Source organism: Polyodon spathula, chromosome 18, assembly GCF_017654505.1.
Source record: "Polyodon spathula isolate WHYD16114869_AA chromosome 18, ASM1765450v1, whole genome shotgun sequence".
Taxonomy (NCBI): domain Eukaryota; kingdom Metazoa; phylum Chordata; class Actinopteri; order Acipenseriformes; family Polyodontidae; genus Polyodon; species Polyodon spathula.
The window spans coordinates 3,622,686-3,636,072 of NC_054551.1; the positions used below are offsets into that span (position 1 = coordinate 3,622,686).

A 13,387-nucleotide genomic window follows, 5' to 3' on the forward strand; every position below is an offset into this window, starting at 1 on the left:
CATTCACACCATCCAATCTGATAACCCATTATGTAAATTGTCAGAAAGAATACTTTTGTCTTTTTCAGAATGTAAAACTTAAATGTATGCCTGATTTATTGCACATATGAGAAATAAAACAGTCATGGATAGTGCCCTTCCTCTGGCCCTTCCTAAACTATGTCATGCCCTGGACACTGACAACTGTATAGAAAATGAAAGCATAGAAATGAAAGACGGCAATAACAAGAGCACAGTAATAATCTTGCTTTGGAGTATAATGTCGTGTCCATGGAGTAAAAAAAAAAAAAAAAGAGTCTGCTCCAGTTTTCAGACACCTGGCTAGCGGTCAATAGAACTGGGGACTTGAAATGTTGTAATCTTTATCGTCTGGTTACATACACCCATATTAGCAGCAATCTTAACAATTTTATCATAGGGTACTCCTAATGTATATATATATATATATATATATATATATATATATATATATATATATATATATATATATATTTGGGATCAGCACCCACTCGTATTGATGATTATTATCCACTTTTAAAAATATGGTAACGGGACTATGGCTTGCAATTAAAATAGTCTGTATAATTTTTCAGTACCTGTGCAAAATCTTGCTTTTCTTAGTAGATTTTAAAAAAAAAAAAAATGTAAATCTGTGAAAGTGAGTTGCCATAGACATTTCCAGTTTAACAGTAACCAGACTAGCCCCCTCCTATTTGTAACTTGAACTGGAGCAGACTCTTCAAATGTATTTATTTTTACTCTTGGACGTGTCAAAATAATCTTGTAACCAAACAATGGCATTGTTTTGAAACTACCCAGCACCGGCAATGGCACCTAGAAATGACTTGGATTTCAGAGGAGTGTGTCTTCACTGGGAGAGAAAGCTATGATTGTCAGCTCTAAAACAATATTTTCCTTTAATCTGTAATACACAATCAACTTTTTTTTTTTTTTTTTGCAAAGCCAGCCTCCATCTCTCTATCCAATATGGATTACCTACCATGAAAATGGCATCGATAGCAAATTGTCAAGCAAACTATCAGGATCATACAAACATATTGACACAATTGTGTGCTTATCTTGCTAAGGTAAGGCAGGGCACAACCATTTGTGCCTCTCCCTTCCTTATCTGCATATAATTCTAAATGTAAAAAAAATAGACTATGTTCATTTAAAATAACATTCCATTCACGAAAACCTCTCTAGTGACTTAAACCTTGGTATTTGGTAGTGACTTTTTATAATGGTAATATATATATATATATATAATAGTATTTATTATATTATCTCATATATATATATATATATATATATATATATATATATATATATATATTTATTTACATTGCCACACTGATATGTAAAACAACATTCTCTGGAATATTTAGAAATATATATTTTAGCAAGTGATTTTTTTTTGATACTGTATGTAATTATTTACTGTAACAGTATTAAGTGTTATTGCCACAGGGAACTGAGCAGCAATTTGTATACTGTATTTTCTTTCTGTGGTAAGGTCTCCACACACCAGACATGACGTGACAAGCGAATGTGTCGTACGGCAACAGCACCACAACAAAAAATAAATAAAACTTGATACAAGACGTTCACACTGGCTGTGATGCAAGTTTGCGATTTTGTCACGCGGCAGCTGGGGAACTGACCAGTGAGGAACAGCTTCCCTTGCACGCCTTGAAGGCTTCAGCAATGTTGCCAACTTAGCGATTTTGTCGCTAGATCCAGTGACTTTTGGGTTTCCCTAATGACAATAACATTGTCAAAGCAACTAGCAACAAATCTAGCGACTTTCACTGCCGACAACAGGGAATTTCAGAGAAAGAAGTCCCCAAATGTTGTCATCACAACATAAGTCACACTCAGCTCAATACACCACGATTCTCTCGCCTGAGGTAGTACAGTGGTGGCGTTCTTCCCATAGTGCAGATTTCCACAGATATGCACAGTTCTGGACAGAATCGCAGAGATGCGTGTTCTTCGAGGGCTGCTGCGTGACGTCACTCAACTCCACTCACAGAAATCTGTGGAGATCCTGCGCAGCCCTGTGCAGCCCAGCGCAGCTTTGAAAAGTTGCCGCAGAGCTGGTTGCGGCTGTGAACCAAAGAGATCACAAGTGACCTGCTAATCTTAATTCAAATAATTACTACAACTGCTGCCCCTTGTTAGCGGAAGGGAATAACATCAACTATTTAAACAAACATAATGTACTAAATTAGTGATAAGTGATGTAAAAGATTTTCTCGCAGTATCAAAATACAAGGAGCTGTACAATAAAGGACATGAAAATTATAAAGACACGGCAATGAGGGAGAACATCTGGGAGTTGATTTCAAGGGAACTGGATATAGCTGGTGTGTATGATTTGTTTACCTTTACTGAAAGCATTCTAAAAAGCTATTATGTATACATTTTTATTAGCTGTATAACAGGACTGGCAATAAAAATGACTTTTTTTTTTTTTTTTTTTTCCAGCTGATGATACAATCAGAGGAGAGGCTATATGCGCCTGTCCACCAGTAACAATTCATATATATTTCTGCATGTTTTATTAGTATTTAATCGTAATGTTGATTATTTTCTAGGTTTTGTTATCATCTAAAGATGCTTTACATTACATTGATCTGTGTGTGTGGTGGTGGGGGGGGGGGGGGGGGGGGGGGGCACTGGGGGGGGGGGGGGGGGGGGTGAAAGGTACTATTTTATCGCTGGACAAATCGCATCATGTCTGGTGTGTGGAGACTTTTAGTCTCATTACCACAACTGGTCCCAGCTTAAAAAAACAAGTGTTTTTTTTTATCTAGACCATAGAGCTTCTGTCCTAATAAAGTTGACAGTGTACTGGATTAAGTGCTTTGTTGTCTCTCAAATTTTTCATAGACGGGTGACGCCTAGCCGGTACTGGGAGTTTTGAGTAAGAGTTTATGGTACTGAACAAAAGTTTCTGACAGAATTAGTCTTACTCTAGGGCGGCTGAGCAAAGTGGAAACCACACAGAGGTTGTCTGAAAATCAAATGGATGGACTGGAAAGAGGGTGGTGGGTATAATGAATGATGCAATAGGTACTGGGCACCCAGTGTAAATGCCAAAGGACACCCTGACCCAAGTGCCTGCAGTATGCCACTAGGAAGGGGTGGAGAAGTGAGCCGAGCTTGCCTTGTGGTCAGCTGATTTGACGATGGTGATGACGCTGGTGGTGGCTGCCACCTTGGCTGGCATGATCGGCCCCCGCGCCACGGACCGAGCAAAGTTCTGCAGAGCCTCGTAATTCGAGCGGAGAGCTTCCAACTCGAGCTTTATGCTGGCGTTCTCCCGGGCCAGCTTGTCCACCTCGTGCTGCAGCTCCGTCTTCTGCTGCTCCAGCTCCTCCTTCTGCGTGACGCGTTTGATGCGGCAGCTGGCAGCGTAGCCGCGGTTCTTCAGAGTTCGCCGGCGTTGTTTCAGCCACACCGCATCCTCCTTGGTGAGGCCGCGCAGGTGCTGGTTCAGCTCCCGAACCGTCATGGAGACAAGTTCATCATCGCTCAGCACGGGAGCATTCTCGCCTGCCTCCTTCTTCACCTGCATGCAAGAAAGCAACAAGGTCATTTAAAAGGGTAAGTTATACATGCCAGTGCAATCAAACACCAGACTGCCTTCAACAATGTTCATCTGTGAAGATGTTCTGATTCTCCCACTGCAATACCCTTTGTCAACCTTTCTCTGGATTGCATAGTTAAAATATATATATATATATATATCATATATATATATATATATATATATATATATATATATATATATATATATATATATATATATATATAGAGAGAGAGAGAGAGAGAGAGAGAGGAGAGAGAGAGAGAGAGAGAGAGAGAGAGAGAGAGAGAGAGAGAGAGAGAGAGAGAGAGAGAGAGAGAGAGAGAGAGAGAGAGAGGGAGAGATTAGACAAAATGTGAATTACTCAACATGTCCTCACCTTTAAAGCTTTGCTTCCTCTGGGATTAGTCGTCATACCCAGGATGCATTCAACTGGCCAGAATCCTACTGAAAAACAGCTATCAGACAGAGAGAAACCCCAGCATAAGTATAGCAGATCTCCATTATTTTACAACCACACAAAAATACAGAAGATGGCAGCAAAAGTACTGTTAGTGTACACACATGAATGGTGCCAAATAATAAACTTTTATATTGTCCTCGGAGATTTCTCAATACCCTGACTTCAGGTGTATGAGGAACAATGCAATGCATTTCATGTGGCAAGACATTTTATTTGGGATGGTCGTAAAATTTACAAGAAGAAAAAAATGTTTACCTAACTGTCAAAGCTGTGACATATTAAAAAAAATAAGTATAATGTTCAACATGTTATAGCTACAGTAATGTCAACAGCAGTCTGGTTAACTGATATGCTAGTCAGAATGAGATGCGAAAACTGTGTTCTTCTTTATCCCAGATACACACAACTAAGATGGCAGAAAAGTGCCTGAAGCTTAAGGGATTTGTTGGCTTGCAGAATGTATTTTAGTGCCAGAGTTAGCTATAGTCAAATTAAAATCTGGTAAACCCACAAGCAGAAATTATTGCTGTGGATCTCTTAACACGTAATGTCCCTTCAATAAAAGGCAGACAAACCGACTGTTTATATGTGTGTTCCGTAACTTTATTTTCAAAGCCAAGTATCCCAGGCATATGTCCCAGGAGCCACTTACCACTGGGCATGCTTTCAGCTTAGAAACAGTTTCCATGGAAATGGTGAGAACCCCTAACAACTGCATATGGGCAATGGAGCGTGAATCACATGGCCAGTTAAACAGTAAACAACCTTCCTTCACAACACGTTTGCACACATGGGAAACATTATAAATCTACAGCAGTTTACAGTGATCCAAAAAGGACAGATCACAAGCATTCAAAACACCAATAGCAGAGACCACATTTAAAAAAAAAGATTTTTGCTGATGAACATATACAACATCCAAAGTAAACGTACACTTATCCTACATGAATTTTAAGTAATGCTCGTTCGTCTGCTAAGAAATAAATAATAATAATTATACTGCACATTGCAGAACAATATAATACAACAGTATATCCTTCTAATAAAGCACAGGAACTTTGTCTTTTTCAGTTTTCTAATGATACAATGACAGTGCTATAACCTTTTCCATCCGATCTGATTTGAGATCAATCGATTGAATGGGACGTTATCAAGCAAAAGTCATCCCATAGGAATGGGCCAACAGGTAGAGTCGGTCCGAATCAAGTGCTTTAATGGACACTGGATGTAGTAGCCACTAGAGGGCGCTAAAAAGTGGTGTTGAAATAATAGTAAAAAATGACTTTAATAGTAACACTGCTAGGTTTAGGGGTAGAGATTAGGTTAGTTGTAGACGTTAGGTTTAGAGGTAGGGTGTAGATTTAGGGGTCAGTAGGCTAGTAAGTACCTACTGGCTCATTCATATGGGCTGATTTTCGCTTGATAACGCACCATTCAATCGACTGATCTAAATCAGATCAGCTGCCTTTTGGGCAAATATTTTAATTATGCAACACAATTGGGAATATCATATGCAAACATTGTAGTTTGTTTTGCATCACTTCATTCAAATATAAAATTATAGGTAGGTGGTTGAATATAAAAACCTCTCTGGGGAAATGTATATATATTTTTTTTTAATATTATGAAGGTTGCAGATTGCTGGCAATATATACAAATCAGCATTTCAGCTTTCTAGAAGATGATTGTCAAAACTTTCAACTTAATCTGAATGCCCCAGTAACTGCAACATGATTATGAGAAGGATTCCCTTGTGGTTTGTTCAGACAGCAAGGTTTCCCCCGCACTGTCATTGTTATTTAGATGCATTGAAATCATTATTCTTTAAAAGGTTTAGGTGGTCATTGCTTTACAAGTACAATCCTATTACACCAGGCACCCCGGTCTATTTTAGATTACCTTATTTAACTCATGTGGTAGTTATTTGCCTTAAACAGACCCTCCTGTGGAAAACCAAAAGTCACTGGGACAAGCTAGGGTCCTCTCTCTATACAACTGCCACTCTTGTTGGAATGTATGCAGTCTATACAATTCCTGTCTGTTTATTTACTGTACAGTTCATTATTCTCTATGTTGATATAATAAATGATGCACTGTTTTGAAAAGTATGGACACGAGACCTTTTGCCCTGATTTTGTTTTCTAAATGTTTAAAGACACAAATACAGTAAGATAACTATGGTGGATATAGTTATTTGTTTCCAATTTCCCTTTAAAAAGGATGACTTAAAATCAACCACTGTTCTAGTAAATATAACAGGGTACCTTATCTGATCAACTTTCTTGCTATGTTTCTTTGAACCCGAAGAGCATCGTTTGTGTATTTTACCCTGAATTTTGCTGTGAAAAGCACAATTGTTATTCTGAGACATCTGTGTTTCTTTCCCATCAGAGGCACCTTCTTTCAGCGGTGTACAGTACTCTCTTCTACCTTTCAATATGAACTTCAGTTTTTAAAAGAGAAAAGTTTATTTTGCTCAATACGTTTCTTAGATTTCCTATTCTTCTTTGTTTTTGTTTTACAAGGTCATTAGTATTGCATGACCATTTTGTTTTCTTTTAGATGTGGGCTTGATTTCTAAATTGGTGCGATTGCACTCCCAAATAAGATTAGAGAAACATGATGGATGTGTGTGTATGAGCAAGCACAGTGCAGGAGTTCAGTACAGGATGAAAAAGGTTGATCTGAGAACCACAATGTAATGCCCAGATTCCAGGACCTTTTGAAGAACTGATTTGCAATGAGAAGAGGAAAAAAAGACTGCCAAAACAAATGCTATCCAGATCTTTTGTGTCTGGAATTTTGTCCCCAAGCCTGGCTCTGATTAAAGCAGCTCAAGGCTCCCTGGTTATGTATTTGCAAAACAACTGTTTTTGCATTACCTAGAATTTTAGGATTAAGACATAATTAAATGTGTGTGTGTGTGTGTGTGTGTATATATATATATATATATATATATATATATATATATATATATATATATATAGACGGTATATAGACACACATACTGTATAGGGAAGACTATTGCTACCAACAGCGGGCTATAATGGCTGTAACTATGGCTGAGTCTGCAGTACATATTTAACATACGAAATCAGTCAAGAAAATAAGGGAGGCAAATTTGGATGAACATAATTTAGATTTTTAAACATCATGTAATCAAATAAACTACAAAATGATATTGCAAAAGTCTACCGTAAGCCATAATAGTTGTCCAGTATTTTGTTAGATTTCAAAATGTCAATTTTTTTAATTTGTCAGTTTCTGGTGAAGTATATAAGTGCACTTTGTAGTATAAGTATACTACAGAATGTTACGTAATTAAATATGTTAACATCATTCAGCAGGTTTCATTTCACTTTGAGTTAGACAATTCTATATGGTTCTGCTAAACCTTTGGTCATAGCTATACAAAGGAGACATCAACTTCTAAATCACTTAAATGTGCAAAAGAAACCTTTCACAATCAATGGTAAAGTGGTGATGGTGTAACCCTGTTGTCAGACCATGCATATCATGGAATTGTTACTCATGTTTAAGAAGCCTCCAAAGCCCATAGCAATAATTTCCATTGCCTACTAATATACCACAAGACCCTGCTTAGTAAGTGCCCTTTTCCATTTAAATCAGGTTTAAACTAAACAATTTGGAGGTTATCAATTTCTGTACTGTTTACCAATTCATCAGAACAATTTATATTTTATCATCAGTAAAAAACAAGTGTATTTTCAAGCCAAACAAATCTAAGTAGAAAAATGTAGGTTGGTTAAAATACAAAAAGTTGCCCGCAATAACAGTAATTAGAATAACTTGCTGTTCACAACCGTCAATGTAAAATCAAATTATTTCAGTAGCCCAACCAATCAGACTCATTCAAAAGTAGGACTCCATGGCCTAAATTATATAGCCTCAAGAATGAGTAGGATAACTTTGAAACACAAGGCTTTTAAGCGTCCCGGTGGTATGAATCAGATCCCCCTTTTTTGCAAAATGTTTATGATTTGCAATTTCTCAATAAAACATGCTTAAGATGACTAACATAAAAAATGTACACCCACTCTGCCCTTCAGGCACAATAACACTCATACTGAAGCTGCAAGTCTTACACGCAAAATAAAACCCCCTAGAATAGCCCACATTAAGAGGAACAGGGTTTAAGGCAGAAACTTGCGTATGTAGGTCTAAGAATTGCAGAAGTGTCATCTGCCCACACACCGATATTCAGACCACATGCCTATGAACTCTGACAATGTTTCATAGCATTCCTGTGAGTCTGCAGCTTTAACAATCAAAAAGAAACTCCACTCACTGATCAAAGAACACTTTCACTCAACAGTTGCCTAGTACTAGCAGTGATCAATTCACTATGACTTGTAATTGAGAACAGATTCATTGCTAACTTATTTTATAGTTTTTTTCTTTCCCGTATTATTAATTACAATTAAAAAATAATAATCGTTAAGAAAAAAAAATGGTTTCGTTCACCGATCGTTTACCTCTTTATAAAATGTGCAGAGTTTCAATTCCAGATTTGTCAATGGGATCCAAATCTAATAAGATTTCAGTGATTCATGTAAATTGTAGGTTTTTGGCTGGCAACCCTCTGCTGCAAATCTTCTTTTATTTATTTTTTTATTCACTTTATTTTAAGATTATTCTTTTAAGGCACTAAAATGTCTACTGGTTCTACAATACTCCAGCTCCCAAAAACAGAATTGATAAACATATAAACATAATTGAGATAACGTGTGTGTGTGTGTGTGTGTGTGTGTGTGTGTGTGTGTATATAGCTCTGGAAAAAATTAAGAGAACACTGCAAAATGATCAGTTTCTCTGGTTTTACTATTTATAGGTATGTGTTTGGGTATAATGAACATTTTTGTTTTATTCTATAAACTACTGACAACATTTCTCCCAAATTCCAAATAAAAATATTGTCGTTTAGAGCATTTATTTGCAGAAAATGACAACTGGTCAAAATAACAGAAAAGATGCAGTGTTGTCAGACCTCGAATAATGCAAAGAAAATAAGTTCAGATTCATTTTTAAACAACACAGTACTAATGTTTTAACTTAGGAAGAGTTCAGAAATTAATATTTGGTGGAATAACCCTGATTTTCAAGCACAGCTTTCATGCGTCTTGGCATGCTCTCCACCAGTCTTTCACATTGATGTTGGGTGACTTTATGCCACTCCTGGCGCAAAAATTCAAGCAGCTCGGCTTTGTTTGATGGCTTGTGACTATCCATCTTCCTCTTGATCACATTCCAGAGGTTTTCAATGGGGTTCAGGTCTGGAAATTGGGCTAGCCATGACAGGGTCTTGATCTGGTGGTCCTCTATCCACACCTTGATTGACCTGGCTGTGTGGCATGGAGCATTGTCCTGCTGGAAAAACCAATCCTCAGAGTTGGGGAACATTGTCAGAGCAGAAGGAAGCAAGTTTTCTTCCAGGACAACCTTGTACTTGGCTTGATTCATGCCAAAGCTGCCCGATTCCAGCCTTGCTGAAGCACCCCCAGATCATCACAGGCTGGAATCGGGCAGATTTGTCTTTGTGAAGGGCGCATGAATCAAGCCAAGTACAAGGTTGTCCTGGAAGAAAACTTGCTTCCTTCCTTCCATAGCAGAGATGTGACTCATGCTGTTTACTGTTAAGTGAGTGAACCAGAAGCATGAAATCGCACCCTTCCACATGAAATGTCCTGTTGATGTACTGGCCTGGGCAACAAGCCTTGATTCAAGTAAAAAACAGTACAAATTCCTTTCTGCCATTTATTGTTTTCATAATTTATAGCTGATGTAGGACCTAGTATTCATAAATAGCATGACAAAAAGCATGCTCTGATCTCACAAAGAGTGGCCCAGCGATGGGGTTTCATTTACATTTATACTGGTCTGTAATATGAGGAACTAAATAACTGACAAGTGGAGACAGGAAATATAGATCTTGCTTGCCGTTTGTTGAGCAGATGATGTAAGACGGGGACCTTTTCTGTCTTGGGCCCACACAATACAAAGCTCCCACCAACCACCCATGCACTTTTAAAGTGGTTAGTGTAGGAGCACTTGAGTCAGGAGGTCACAGACTGGCAGTGACTCAGGCGAGAGAACCTCTCCCTGGGGAGGGCAACTCTTTTTGGGAGGGTACTAAAATGACATGCCAGGAAAACAAAAAAAAAAAAAAAAGAATTTGGGTGCCTGAACTGGGCTTTCCTGCTCGAAAGTAGACAGGCACAGTGAATAAGCTGCTTTAGCATTTCACAAGCTTAGCAAAATATTGCAGACAGTTCAAACATTGCTAGGTATGCAAAAAAGATTAAAGTTCACTTCAAAGACTATTGTTCTTTCCTGCTAAAACCAAGCACCACCCACACACTCTGAGTAATGATATGCTTATTAGGCATCAAACCCCGCCCTATCTTTTTTGGTCATTTGTTATCAGATGCTTTTCTACAGTAAATGTAAGTCACTGTGGCCAACTTTTTCATGGTATGAATGCTAGTAATGTGTTGGTCTATTCCATGCCCGTTATTCTACTCTTACTGCCATACTAAAATCTTTGCTACCCTACACAGAAGAAAGCAGAGGTAGGCCTTAAAAGTGGTACCATCCCAAGGATGCCTATAGACCCCATGTGATGTTTCTTTAAATTGCTTTGAGTTTGGAAGAAACCATTACAATTTGGTGAGATGTCTAATGTCACAGAATGTACTAAATAGGGCTCCATTGTATTAGAGCAGATATTTGCTGATGTACATGTATCAAACAGAATTAACTTCTGGAGCAATCTAAAGTAAGCTAACAGTAGGCAAGGAAGAAAAAAGTGCTTGTCAAAACATTCCATTAATTATTATTTTTTTTTATATATATATATAAAAGAGCCTGGGACAAATCAGTTAACTGCCAAGTGGAAATGATTCACAATCGCCAGCTATGACTCACCTTTCCTAAGTACCAGGGTGTAGCTCTATTTGTAAAAAAAATAACAGCACAGTACTGGAACACAGAGTTAGGGTTACTTATTGTGCAGCGTTAATGCAAGGGATTCCCTTAAAGCCTTGTGAAACACATGGCAATGCCTGCATTCGCTTTACATAAGCTATTTGTCTACGCCCAAATTCCCAAGCTTCTTCTCCTCTGCAGAGTTTTAAACACATTTTCCCTACCCTTGTTAGCCCTCTTTTCATGTCGTCATGCATATTTATTTTGAAGATACAACACTATAGAACCTACATGTTGGTCCCTGTTGGGAGTCCAGTAATATGTTTAACTTGTGTCTGTGTTTCCAGTTTTAGCACCAATGTGGAAGGGAGGGCTGCTCTGTACATTCAGGCACTTTTCAAATGGGAATAAAATGGACTATACCCTATGGACGGTTTTGAACAAAAGGAACAAATGGAGAGTGCTATTATGCCAAAAGGATTTAACTTTAAAAACTGAACATATTGTTCAAATGAACAATAGGGAAATAGAAAATGGCACTGAATCTAACAGACTGGTTTTAAAACCACAAGGGTGCGTTCGTTGGGTGGGTTTCACTAAAATGAACAGCATAGTAATGTGTTGCACAATATACCTGATTGCACAAAGTACCCCAAACCCCTGCTATTTACCTCCCTATTCAGATTCCTGCAGTAGGGTGTGGAAGTAGTTTATTGTTCAGCAAACATTGTTACATGGTTAACAAGATCAGACCTGCACAGTTTGAGCAACGAGTCTGCTGATCAATGACCTACATGACAAACAAGACAATGAAGGATACAGCTAGGGTAAAAAGCAAGACAGGTTCATGCGACTTAGATATTTGATTTTTGGAAGACGAGCTACTTCTGTTTAAAACAAATTACCACCAGATTTTTTTTTTTTTTTTTTTTTTTCCCTGGGGACCTTTATTGAAGAAAGCCATTAAATGTAAATGTTTTATACCACAATAGCCAGGCTTGCGTTTTTACACTGCAAACACAGAGATCAATACGTATTGCGAAACTCTAAGCAAACAGTATATCCAGACTGCCTGCATTCCAGTATTCCAGTCAGACCTTATATTATATATATATATATATATATATATATATATATATATATATATATATATATATATATATATATATATATATATATATATAGATAGATAGATAGATATTTCTGCAGCAATACACGTCCTTCGGTTTTCAGGACGGGTTCAACTACAGCATAACACTGGTCTATTCGACACTTTTTACAATTACAAAACAGTACCACGTCGTCACTGCAGTGCAATACTGAATAAGCATTTCAGTGCGGTGAAATCATCAGCTTTGTAAACTAGTACGACAACTCAGCTTGCGCGGACTCTCAACACCACACCACACTCTTAACATCTCGCAACATTTTCCCCATTTCAAGACACTTCGCCTCCTCAACTCGATAATCTACAGCGAACTCCAGAACAAACAGGTCCCCTTTGATCGTGAATAATAATAATAATAATAATAATAATAATAATAATAATAATAATAATAATAAAGTCGCCGATCGCACGACTACAGCGACACACCTTTTACTATGCTCCTGCCACGAGAATCCCCAAAAGCAAAACACGTGTATTTATGATTTCGTAATGCCAAATAATCGGAGAGTTGTATTAAGCAAGCAGGCAAAAAAAAAAAAAAAACTTTCATAAGAACGATTCAACAGTTCAGACACTCTCTTTGTATTCAAATCAACGCCAAAATATAAATCAATTATTAGTTATAAACATGGTCTTATAATAGCATCTGACAACCGCACGGGGTTTGTTTATGACGACTCAGCATTTTAATTAAATATTTAGTAATACGATACTTTACAATCGCCGTTAAATCCCAGACCTACTATACAGCAACTGCATTCTCGCCTTCTGTCGCTGACACGTGTTTACTGTGACAGCCATACACTCTGCGAGTAATACATCTTAAATCAGCATATTCTAAATAAAATCATGTATTTATTTTTTTATTCGTGCGATTCCATTTTCTGTTAAGGTTCTAGAAGGTTTAAATGCAGTTATGCTTCGGCGGGCTAAGGCTACAGTCTGTATGGCGTCGTTGCTGTTGCTAGCTAACTGATTGACCACACAAACAGAAGCACTTAAACACAATTTTCAAAAGATATTTGTAAAAAGCTCGTACACCCACCTTGGGGACGCGGACCTTGTGTGTCGGGATCGCGCAGGTGCCGTGATGGTGAGAAGGACGCGCCGGTGTGGGAATCAAACCGGAGCACACTTTCAGAGAACTACCGAAAAGTATCCAAATTCAAAATGAACTACAAAACAACAACAATGTAGCAACATTCCACACTGCGTT

General features: G+C 37.9%; 1 protein-coding gene across 1 annotated transcript; it reads right to left on the reverse strand.

Moving 5' to 3' along the window:
• Positions 1 to 2,698: 2,698 nt before the first annotated feature.
• LOC121331232 (transcription factor MafK-like) lies at positions 2,699 to 13,387 on the reverse strand. Its single transcript, XM_041278485.1, has 3 exons — positions 13,217 to 13,387; positions 3,975 to 4,053; positions 2,699 to 3,577 (listed from the first exon to the last, which is right to left on the reverse strand). Exons 2-3 carry the CDS (start codon positions 4,008 to 4,010, stop codon positions 3,140 to 3,142), a joined length of 474 nt encoding a protein of 157 aa, XP_041134419.1. The 5' UTR covers positions 4,011 to 4,053; positions 13,217 to 13,387; the 3' UTR covers positions 2,699 to 3,139.

What these genes read in the sequence shown, in the direction of transcription:
- LOC121331232 (XM_041278485.1), bottom strand. Translation starts at nt 4,010, where the DNA reads ATGACGACTAATCCCAGAGGAAGCAAAGCTTTAAAG. An exon ending in GAGGAAGCAAAGCTTTAAAG is followed by an intron (nt 3,578 to 3,974) that starts GTGAGGACATGT and finishes TCTTGCATGCAG; the next exon opens with GTGAAGAAGGAGGCAGGCGA.